The 12,625-nt window shown below is 37.6% G+C and overlaps 1 protein-coding gene across 2 annotated transcripts in view; it reads right to left on the reverse strand.

Annotated features, from left to right (window-relative positions):
- si:dkey-12j5.1 (uncharacterized) overlaps nucleotides 1-12,625 on the reverse strand; it is a 34,609-nt gene that overhangs the window by 10,386 nt on the left and 11,598 nt on the right. For both annotated transcript variants that reach the window (XM_059339702.1, XM_059339701.1), the window contains exon 9: nucleotides 8,123-8,176. In XM_059339702.1, the coding sequence (XP_059195685.1) occupies nucleotides 8,123-8,176 (54 nt within the window). The remainder of the gene's footprint in view (nucleotides 1-8,122; nucleotides 8,177-12,625) is intronic.

Raw genomic sequence — 12,625 nt, forward strand, 5'->3', positions numbered from 1 at the left:
GTGCTCACATGTAGCTTCACAATTAATTCAAACCTGACTTGTGACTCCTACCATCTGTCACTACCAATTTGTTTTCCATCTTTCTATATCAAGAAATGTAATTATTTTTGTTGAAATATATCAAAATAGTATGATAAAATGAAAAACAGGTTCCTTCAGGCAAATATCTTCTTTGCATTTCAAATCACATTATACTCACAGGTTGTGTTGTGCACAGTATTAGCCGTGGTATTAATTTAGAGCGGGAAAATATAGCAAAATATTCTCTGTATCAGACTGTTAATTATATCATCCTGCTCCAGGGCAGGTTACATTAAAAGGCATTATATGCAAACATGCAATGGAAAAAACACTCACAAAAACACACAATTGCACCACTATTCCCAAAGCCATGGATGCAAAAATTTTATTTGCAAAAAGATTTTTTTTTTAAAACCAATGCTATCTGATTAGATAATCATTCAAACTGTGTCATAATAATTTAGTCCGAGTCTTTTGATGAGACTTTCTTTAAGCAACATTTACTGTCGGTTCAATTTCTACATTTTTTTTTTTTTTTTACAAAGAGACAAGAAGTTACGTATTTAGTTTTTTGGTGGGGGCTTTTACATTGGGTTTTATAAATATATATATATATATATACATATATAATATAAATTATAATATGAATACATAATAAAATGCTTAAGAAATTATTGATTTTGGATGAAGTTTGATTTAAAAAAAATACAATTAAAAAAAAGTTGAATTTGCAGTTTTTTTCCTCCATATTTTCCTTTCTTTTTAAAATACTTTTTATTAGCATATAACATCTAACACAATCTCTAACATTAGGAGCTTTGGGTCCATCAATGTGGCAGTTTTTGTTTTTTAAATCTCCTTAACAGCCTCAGTTATACAACACACCCTACAGCTGGGTTGCACAGAGAATAATCAGATCAATCACATGGAGACAATATAATTTCAGGAATATAAGATCATTATCGTGTGTCACTCAAGTAGGTTAGCTGTCCTACATTAAAAAATAGTGGTATCTGTGCCTGAACTATTGGTAATATTTTGTTATAAGTAGGGGTGCACCGATTGCAATTTTCTGGCCGATCACCGATTTTTAAAAAGCCTGACCTGCCGATTCCGATTTTTTTTATAACTCACAGCATACACCTTCAATGTTTGAATCTTATTTTATTGAAAAACAATAACACATAAGTATTTTTCTTTAACAAATAAAGGAAATCCCAATGTCTGAGGTAGTTAATAAAATATTGAACTTAAAATAAATAGCAACAATTTACAAGACAAACTAATAAAAGAACTGCAACCATAAATAAAGTGTCCTGAGTTTTTGGTTTTGTTTAGTACAACAAGAACAAATGCCCAAATGCAGCAGCTTTGTGGCTATTCAAATGTTAAAATAAATAGCAAATAGACCTTTGTGGAGGTAGATAAGATCGCTAGATAAGATCAGTTTGACGTAAAAGAATCGGCCGATCACCAATCCCGCAAAATTAATCCCTAATCAAGATGTTTCCACCAGATGTGTGAGCATTGCTTAAATTCAACAGAGCACCATGAAGAGAGAGGTGTTAAGGATCTCTTAACTGACTAATTGAACTTAAGTTGGCACCTCATGAAAATATGTATGAAAAAAAACAAGTACATCATTTTGAAATATTCCTGTTGCTCCACAGAGTTCAAACAGTGGGAGGGAGGGATATTTTTAACTGTAAGTTAGCATGCTGAAACCCACCAAAAATAATCTTCTTTCTTTTCCATATTCACACTTTTTTCTCCTACATAATTACATACACTGTGCTTTGCTTGCTTTTCCACCACGAAACACATTCGCGCTCAACTCTGGGTGAACTTGGAGGTGTGTGTTCCTCTCATCTAAGGCCAAAGTTCACCCGCCCACTATTCTTCAAGCACCAAGACACAAATATTCTCTTTATTCATTATTCATTGAGGGCAGAGGAAGACGGGACCTGCACCTCTGCCAAATCAACCATTTAGCTAACAAACACATCAAGGCATACCACACTGAATTCTGAATTGCCGCAAAGCATGCTGAGTGGGAGGCTACCCCCTGCAGCCATACTTATCAGAACAACAGCAGCACTGGATAAATGTGGAGTAATGTTGCAGAACCAGCATTATGACATTTATATTGGTGAAGCATTTTCTGTGAATGCAGAACCTGGGAAAAAAAAACAGCTTCTTGTGTATTTTTGTGTATATACAGAAAGGGAAAGGGTAAAATCAGGTCAAATTATTTCAGAATTTTAACTTCTTCACAACTGAGAACCACTGCATGCTTTAAAAAAACAGTCTTGTTAAAAAACAAGGCTGGATAATTATTTACAGATGGTCCACTGTGAAGTATTGTGTGTGTGGTAAAGACGACTTGAGCCTCCACACTCAAAATTAAAACATGAGAAACTTAGCTAATTAAGAACATTTGTAATACTGCAAATGCAAGGGCCTTCATCAGCGAGCTATAGACTCAGTGACCACTGTGTTACCTCATATAGCAACTTTTTTAAGACATTATTTACATACAAACCTGAGATTATTACTTTAACCCATAAGAACCCAGACCCAGTAATACTTAAAGGAAAATTATGGGGGATATACCACAGACCAAGTGGACCACATAGAACACATTTATTATGTTGATGTGACATTGGGCGTTTATGGTATTTATGATATTTCTTATTTTAAAATAAAAAAAAAAACTAGACACATTTTCTGCTTACAGAGACACAAATTTGCCTTTTTCTTTGCATCTCCACAACATATATCAAAATTGTGACTTTAATTTGTTCAGGAAATCTGGTCAGAACAAGTTAAATGCAATACAGCTTGTTGTGTATATATGTGTATATACAGAAAGGGAAAGGGTAAAATCAGGTCAAATTATTTCAGAATTTTAACTTCTTCACAACTGAGAACCACTGCATGCCTTCAAAAACAGCGAGAACAAGGCTGGATCATTCTTTACAGATGGTCCACTGTGAAGTATTGTGTGTGTGGTAAAGACTCAAAATTAAAACATGAGAAACTTAGCTAATTAAGAACTTTAGAGAATCCGCTCTACCTTACCACAACCCCAGACAGTAGCACCCGTAATAAAATAAATGGTGCGTCTGTCAATCAAATCACTGAGACTATTGTCATTTCAAAGTGAAGGCACATCTTAGTTCCCATATGGTGCTGCTGAAGGAAGAACAAAAGCATCATGAATCAACTGAATACCTTTGAAACAAGATTTGCAAGGAACTCGCTCAGTTGTTTGTGCAGACTTAACATTTTATAAGTAAGGCTCCAACTTTGAGATACGCAGGAGTAAGAAGACGGAGGCGAGAGCTAACAACATATCTGCTGCACTTAAGAGGGGAAATAAAAAGAGAGTAAGACAAAGACGGGGAGAAAGCGGGGGAGAGGAGGAGGGGGAGAGGAGTCGAATGTGTCTGTCACACACTTCTGACATCACTAAGATGACACTAGCAACATAACCGTGGCATGATCTGACAAACACTTTCTGACCATTAGAACTTGGGTTACTGTATGCATGTGTGATTGGCTGCAGGCCCGCTCAAATCGAGTGTCACAGCTGTACGTCTCTAGAGCGAGTTTAAAAGTTCAGCCCCCCGATGACTGCTCTCAATCTGTCAGCTGACGGGTGTGTGTGTGTGTGGGAGGCTGAGCCTGAGGGGGAGTGGGGGAGAGAGAGCGACGCTGCCGTGCTCTTCTAACTGACACTCAGTGGCACACCTTCACTTCATCTGCCACTGACAGTGGGGATTTGGAGCACACTGACAGCACATACTTCCTACTAAAGCACAGAAAATACTCCCATTTACATCACTCTCCAAGGCCTCGTTCACACGAGGACGGTCTGAACAGAAGACGCAAAAGTGGCGTCGCGTCTTTTTATTCCTCGTTTAGACGAGCGTTTTCGGGAGGAAATCTGCTGCACACGGTGACGCTAAAGTGTGTGAAATTGGATTGTATGCAGCCAGGCGGCATCACTTAAAGCCATAAGAGCATCTTTGGGCATGCAGAAGTTTTCACGCCACACATTTTCATCAGCTACTCCTTCCACAAAGTTCTCCTCCATCACTAGATCTCCCAGGTCTCGTTCACAGCCGTCTGGCTCCTCCCACCAATCGGTGCATCCAGAATGTGATGGAGGTAATTCCAGATCCTTCTCTGTTCACTAATACTATCTGTACATATCCTGTACATTTGGTGGAAAGACTCCTGTAAGTTTATTAGAGCTGCCAGAGCATCTTGAAGGTCCCACCATGGAAATAATCCCACGTTTGTTTATTTCCTGTACTGGAGCATGTATGTGACGTAAACACATACGTGACGTGAGCAGATCAGATCAGAGTTTTGTGTCTTGTCAGTGTAGACGACACGCTACGGAGGAGAGGATTCAACTTTTACACTTTGGAAGGTGGTTTCAGATTTTTGCGTCTTTAAGCCCCCAAAACGCCGTCACCGTCTAAACGAAAGGCACTTCAGATAAAATATTTTGTCGTTTTTACCCGCAAGCGTCCTCGTGTAAACGGGGCCTAAAGCACAGAAAATACTCCCATTTACGTCACTCTCTAATAAGCATTCAACTTCTCAGTCATACTCTGCGTGTGAGCGGGCCATTGTTGAGGGCAAGTAATTCAAAAGTGTCGACATTTCTCTTTGTGCACACATAAAAAGTGGCTCTGCAGGAGCAGCTAAGTGCACAGGTTGAGGTTTTCTCCTTCCCACTGGGGCGATAAAAGATTTGCCTACAAGTTGTTCTGATCCTGCAGTGGCTAAAGTGTTATAATAAGACTGCCTGCAAGGGGAAACATAAAAAGACATCACTTATAATCCTGATCCATGACAAGTAATACAACAAAAGGCAGTAACTGCATTTTTGGTCAAAAATTAGTTATTATCATTTTCATGACTTTCTTATCTCAAATGTGTGTTGTTTTGGAGAAAAATGGTAGTGGTTTGTACAGTAACTAAACAGCTGGATTACAGGATAACTTTAACCTCCTGAGAACTTGCGTCCTCATATGTGGACATTTCATTTTAGGTTTTCTGGACCTTATACTTCATTCTGCCTAACTATTACATGTTGTCCTCAGTAGTACACACTCTAGAAAAAGCACAATACATCAATCAGTGTAAGAATCAGACGGTAGCCAATCAGTCAATCAACAGCTTTTACCCAGACAAAAGTGGACCAGGTACAAAATCTGATGCGATTTTATGGTTAAAACTTGTTTATTTGTGCTTAATAATGTTTGTAGTTTGATATTCTGTGCAATTTTGACTATTTTTAGCAATAGCAACAAGCTACGACAATGCTAATCAGGAAGTAGTCATTTGAGAATGAATAGACTTTAACTATCATTCTTCCAAAGAGAGGGTTTAAATGTAAGGAAATAAAAGTTTTATTCACTGGTGAATTAATTGTGTTATACAGTAAAATGAACCCATTATTTTTTTTCAAAAACTACTTCCTATTCAAAGACAATGCTTAGTTTTTGTACTTATCAGGTCCTGCAAATCCAAAATATCTAGGAGAAACTAACAATACATACCAAACAAAAGCTTGGCTCTCAGGAGGTTAAAGTCATTTTTCTCAGTTCTGCACTCTGCGTAGTTACCGCCTTTTTGCTTTGTAGGCCAGTATTGAAACCCACTTTCAACATAGTATATTACTACTGGAGACATCAAAACTACCAAAGCACACATATGGAATTATGTGGTAAAAAAGTTAAACAAACCAGAATATGTTTTAGATTGTAGCTCCTTCACAGTAATTGATGACAGCTTTACACACTTCTGTTATTCTCTCAGTCAGCTTCGTGAGGCGATCACCTGGAATGGTTCAACTTGTGCGTCTTGTCAAAAATGTGTGGAATTTCTTGCCGTCTTAATATGTTCGAGGTCATCACAGAAAAAGGTGGCTACTTAATAATAAATAATATAATAAAACATGTTCTAGTTTGTTTAACACTTGTTTGTTTGCAATAATTTAATTTAATTACTAACTTACTTTAAAACATTGTTTACCTCCTGCAACCCAAAAAGCAAATGTGCTCCAAATGTAAAATATTCACTGAACTTATGAGTATATAACTATGAATACTTTTATTTCATAAATCCCTGTAGCTGCATATTTCTGTAAAATGTCTATTGCTTTCCTCTGTGTTGTTATTTGTAACAGTGCACTTATAATAATAAATAAAGGTGACTTAAAAAAAGAATATGGAATAGCTTGTCTACCTGCACTCTTCAATTAATTAGGGCCCGAGCAGGCAACGACCTGCGAGGTCCCTATTGTATTTCGAATGATTATTCTTTTTATTATTATTTTTCTTCCTCCCAAATGATCGCATTTTTCACTGCCTGAACATACCCCAAAACTCTTAAACTTTAAATATAAGTCACACCTGGCACACCTAGTTTGTAATTGATTTTTGTTTGTTTTTCTGTGGGGTTTTTCGTTTTTTTTAACTGTAATTATGTGTATACATTGTGAAGGACATTGAGTCTGCCTTGTGCATAAAATGCGCTCTATAAATAAAGTTGAATTGAATTGAATAAAAACAGAAAAAGGGAAAAAAAATCTTCTTTTTGGCCATAATGCGTCCTTCGGTGTTGTATATATATTCAGGCGTGGACGCTTGTTTCCAGCCACCACATTTATCAACAGCCGATCATTCTTAGCTGTGATTGGCCAGATACAAACATTTCATGAATCACATGTGAGCCCTGTCCTAAGACAATATACACTACTGGTCAAAAGTTTTAGAACACCCCAATTTTTCCAGTTTTTTATTGAAATTCAAGCAGTTCAAGTCAAATGAACAGCTTGAAAGGGCACAAAGGTAAGTGGTGAACTGCCAGAGGTAAATAAAAAAAGGTAAGCTTAACCAAAACTGAAAAATAATGTACATTTCAGAATTATACAAGTAGGCCTTTTTCAGGGAACAAGAAATGGGTTAACAACTTAACTCTATGGAGTTTTGGGCTATTTTGTCCATTTTTGAATTATTTTCATGTCTTTGTAAGTCATTTTGTGTCTTTTTTTTAGTCATTTTGTGTCTTTTTTTAGTCATTTTGTGTCTATTGGTGTCTTTTTTTGTCATTTTGTGTCTTTTTTTGTCCTTTTGTGTCTTTTTTTGGTCATTTTGTGTCTTTTTTAGTCATTTTGTGTCTATTGGTGTCTTTTTTTGTCATTTTGTGTCTTTTTTTGGTCATTTTGTGTCTTTTTTTAGTCCTTTAGTCCAACATAAAATGTGATTTTGAATCTTTTTTTTACTTTCAAAACACTATCATGCTCAATAAAGAATTTTAAATGCTGCAAATGTGCATTAATTTCAGAGTACACTGAGACATTAAACTGCATCATTTTCAATTAAATTCTGGAAAAGTTGGTGTGTTCTAAAACTTTTGACCGGTAGTGTGTATGCTCAGATGTGCACTGGTTTCTATGTTTGTGTGATAAGTGAGGGCCATTCTGTTCAAACTCTTTCTTGTTGTTAGGGATATATTGTTTCCTTTTGCTCTGGTCAGTCAGTGCAGGCACATCGATGAAGCTGTGCTAGCTGTTGCTTTAATCTGCAAGTTTTTCAAAAGGATAAAAGATATGTGCAGATTTAAGAGTTGTTATTTCTAACAACATACAGCTGTTTTAACCTCATCCAACACTCCCTCCACAAACCATTTGTCTGTTGCAATTTTTCCTGAAAATAGCTTGGTATATACGCAGGAACTTGTTGTTCCCATTCTTGATCTCTATAAAGCTCTGAATGGTCCATTTGTTTGTACAACCATGTGTGCATGACACCAGACCAACTGGTATTGCAGAACAAATCAAAGATATGGGCTGCGAGCCAGGCTACAGACAGATATGCTGGAAATAGAAAACCGGTAAAAGCAAAAGACAAAAAAAAGAAAAAAAACAACAGCTGCTGTAGTCCTGATTTCTGTCACATTTTCAGAGACACAAAACTTCTTCGCATTTTGACACACGGTAATGAAAAATTCAACACATAAATGGACCACCGCATATGTTACTCGACAAAAACAGCTGGGTCATCACTTTGTTGCTTACCTGGATGACTTCATCATCTTCCTCCAGAAGACCCTCCAACACATCCACCGCCATCTAATGCAGAGAGAGACAAAGAGAGAAGAGGATTAACAGATTGAAAGGAAATTTGAAATCCTCGTTAACATTGTCAGAGAGAAGTCATATAGTCTAGACGGAACTGTTCAAAAAGTGAAAGTGAGGAGCATTTATGGGTACAAGTCAGGAACCGGCCTACTTTACTTATTCCAAGGGTGCTGAATCCAAAAAAAATGGTTCCCAATCGAAATTTTGAGTTTTTGACCTTCTTATTTGCATTTCAATATGGCGGCCAAATTGACCATCTTGCTCAGTCATTGGACCATTTCCCCCTTTTTTGTAAGTAGGCAATCAAAGATGAGGAAATTAAGTTTCTGGATCTATAGTCTAGAGTCAGAGCAAGAATATAGTGGAGGCTCAGTGTCTTTTTTATGCATATATATATATATATATATATATATATATATATATATATATATATATATATATATATATATATATATATATATATATTTGCAAAATAACAACTTTTAATGTGAAATTAAGCATTATTTGTGTGTTTTTTTTTAAGGCCGACATAAATATTCAATCAATATCACTTTTAAATGTTCCAGTTGGTATTTTGCATATATATATATATATATATACATAAAAAAGACACTGAGCCTTCACTATATCCTTGCTCTGACTCTAGACTATAGATCCAGAAACTTAATTTCCTCATCTTGATTGTCTACTTACAAAAAACTAAGGGGAAATGGTCCAATGACTGTGCAAGATGGGCAATTTCATGGACATTTGATATACAAATTAGAAGGTCAAAAACTCAAAATTTGGCTTGGGAACCTTTTTTTTTATGGACTCAGCACCCTTGAGATATGTAAGGTAGGCCGGTTCCTGACTTGTACCCATAAATGCTCCTCACTTCTTATAGAAGGCCCTTTTTCTGAAATCCGTCTAGACTAATACAAGAAAACACTTTTTAGAGTTAAAGAAATTCATCAACACACATTCACAGATACAGCCCGATCCCTACACAAGCAACAACGTACATGCACGGGCAAACAAGTTGCTGTTGCACACAGCATTGTGCAGCTCGATCAATCAGAGTGATCAGAGGGTTTGATAAGCGTCTATGAGGTCAGTGTCCCATACACACATCGTCGATAGCAACAAGACTACAGACATGACCGTCGATAGAAACACTCACCAGTGCTTATCACACAGTCAATAGTCACTTTGGCTGCTTAGTTCGATAGCCCTTTTAATCCATTTACAGACATTAACAGTCAATATATTCTAAGAAGCGGCACCACGCCATAGGACACATAATACATTCAAATATCAGCCTGATCCATCATCTCTAACACCCTCAACAACACCCCTCCCCTTCCCCCTCCTTTTGAAGTCTAAAAGGAGTTTAATGTTAGATGACCTTTGCCACAGAGCGTCATTGTCTGGGTCAGTTTCTGTGGGAAGTTTCTATTACAGAAAACAGACCTTGACTAAAGTAGGCTGTGTGTTTGTTTTGCTTTGCCTCTCTCCTTGTGGAGTGTGTGTGTGTGTGTGTGTGTGTGTGTGGCCCCAGGTGATGATATATTGATTTTTGTCAACTTCAGGTTGGAGGCGACTGTTAGCCAATCACCCATGGTGAAGGGCAAAAATAAAAGACACGCACGTATCTGTGCATGCACAGACACACTGCCGCACACTACAACAAAGGAGCACACAACAGTGAGCACAACAAGCAGCACTTGTTTCTTGTTAAGGCAGTCTTATTAGCTGGAGAGCTTCCTAATTTTTTTTTTCCTCCCCTCTCGCTCGCTCGCTCTTCAGAGTTCTCCTCTCTTTTCATTAAGCCGACGTGCTTCCGGTGGCAATAAAGAGGTCAGTTTCCTGGGTAGGCTGAGGGAGAGTCGGGTTAATTGAGAGTATCTCATTAAGAGTGTGCAAATGTGCATATTAGGGAGTCAGTTGATTGATTGCTAGACCAATTATCAGCTGAGAACCCATTGTCTTTAATTAATTAATGACTGATTAAAAATACACAAACAAAAACACCTAATCCCAGCTGATGATGAATGGATTCATGCCCAGCGTCTGAATTATCTGCTTGACTTTCATTGTAACACGCCGATATGACGGGCAGACGCACACACACACATACACGCGCAGAAATTGGAGCCAGATATGGGAGATAGGAGTAAAGATCTGTCTGGGTATTAAACAACTGATAGAACAGGCAGTTTTGGAGCAACAAAAATAGAACAAGAGATATCTGGGAGCCAGGATAAGTGAGCGATGATAAGCATTATATCGTCTCCAACTGTACTCCTTCCTAACTACACTGGTCAACCCAGGGGCGAGTGATTAAAGATTCAGAGATTCTTAAGCCGCTTCACGCTCTAAACAACAACAAGATTAATAATCATGTGAAGATAAGGGGAAGAGAGGGGGTACTATGAGGGAAAAAGTGTGAAAATTGGAAGCAAGGGCAAAAAAAGTCTCAATAAACAATGCAAAACTGGTCCATGAACAACAACCCTGCACCGTGGCGGAGACACTGCGTACATGCTGTCCTCTTTATTTCAAAACCTGCTAAAGATTTTTTTTGTTTTTTTTTTAAAGCAGCACTCTGGGGAGGAACTCATTTATAATGGCCATTGTGCGCGTGTGCAGTTTGTGTGTGCGTGTTTGTGTGTGTGTTTGTGTGATCTTCAGGCAATTTTGTTTAACAGAATCATTTTACCGGAGCGCACAGCAGAGACAGGAGAAAGACAAATCACTTTACAAGCGAGGGCAAGCCATATCTCTAACACACAGGAACCCATACAAATATACACACACCACCGCACACACACGCGCAGAAACAGGGACATCTACACTTAAGTAAATAAATCCTTGGGATGTCAGTGCTAACTGTACTTGTGAGCAACACTGGGAAGTACAAGCTGCTCTTCATAGTGAGCTAAAAATTAAGAACAGAAATGTTCAAGGAATAAGATGAAAGCGAAGCAGAGTGACAACGACAAGGAGAGTAACTAACCATCAGCTGCTGTGACAACTACGGCGAACAGACACCTTAATGGCTGTCAGGGGAGGCCGCCTGTCTGTCTGTCTGTCTGACTGTCTGTCTGCTATGTGGCAAGTGAATTAGTGGTGGTGATGGGTGATGATGATGATAATATGTGTGGCTGTGTGTTTGACAGTGACACTGAGAAAATGGTAGTCTCTGAGGGATGCATTTTACTACAAAGAGTATTTGTTTTTCATCAGAACATGAAGTAATATGTCAGTATAAATGCCTGCTTTTAGAGGCAGACTGAATCATGGAAATGGACATTCAGTGTGTGCCAGTGGGAAACATTCAGCACCAACTAGGAGACAACAAAAAAAGTATTTTGGCCTAGGGCTGGGCGATACGGCCCTAAAAGAGTATCACGATATTTCAGGCTATTTTTGCGATAACGATATTCTTCACGATATTACGAAATACTTAAAAAGATATAGAATATAGGATTTTTTTTAGTGGAGCGGCTAAGTGCTCATTTTTGCCAGAATCTTTCAGTTTATGATACAAGCGTGAAAATTGGCATGAACACTCTCCATGGGTCACTTAACAAGAAAATTGCCGAGACATTTGAAATACTGCTCATGCCAATTTTTATGCTTGTATCACCAAATAAACCATTATATAATTTAATTGCGCCACTAAGGTGTCGGCCATCTTGAAAAATGGCCGACATCTTACAATTTCAAATGTATCGGACAATTTTCTTGTTAAGTGACCCATGGAGAGTGTTCATGCCAATTTTTATGCTTGTATCACCAAACAAACCATTATATCATTCAATTGCTCCACTAAGGTGTCGGCCATCTTGAAAAATGGCCGTCATCTTGGAATTTCAAGTAACTGTGGGTGGGTCATTGTCAAGTGACCAACAGAGACTGCTCATGCCAATTTGTAGGCTTGTAGCACCAAATAAACCATTATATTACTTAACTGCTCCACTTAGGTGTCGGCCATCTTGAAAAATGGCCGCCATCTTAAAATTTCAAATGTCTCGGACAATTTTCTTGTTAAGTGACCCATGGAGAGTGTTCATGCCAATTTTCACGCTTGTATCATAAACTGAAAGATTATATCACTTAGCCGCTCCACTATTTTGTCTGTATAAATAAATAAAAATCTAAAATGTAGTTTGAAGTGCAAATCTCAACAGTTGCCAAATACAAAAAAATTACTCTTGACTCTTGAGTATGAGCAAATAATAAAAAATATCCATTTAGGGGTTTTGGGGGCATATTTTAATGAAATTTTGTAAAGGAGAATAAAGGTTCTTGTATGTTGTATTTAAGGCATCTTATTTTGACAGTCTTCTTGTAAGTTCTGTGGTGGATTCTGTTAACACACTGTGCTCTTATTTTGAAAGCTGCATGTGTTTAGCGACAGAGACTAAGTAGCTTTTTGTGATTAAAACAACTTTA

Source organism: Centropristis striata, chromosome 8 (genome assembly GCF_030273125.1).
Source record: "Centropristis striata isolate RG_2023a ecotype Rhode Island chromosome 8, C.striata_1.0, whole genome shotgun sequence".
In the NCBI taxonomy this organism is placed as follows: Eukaryota; Metazoa; Chordata; class Actinopteri; order Perciformes; family Serranidae; genus Centropristis; species Centropristis striata.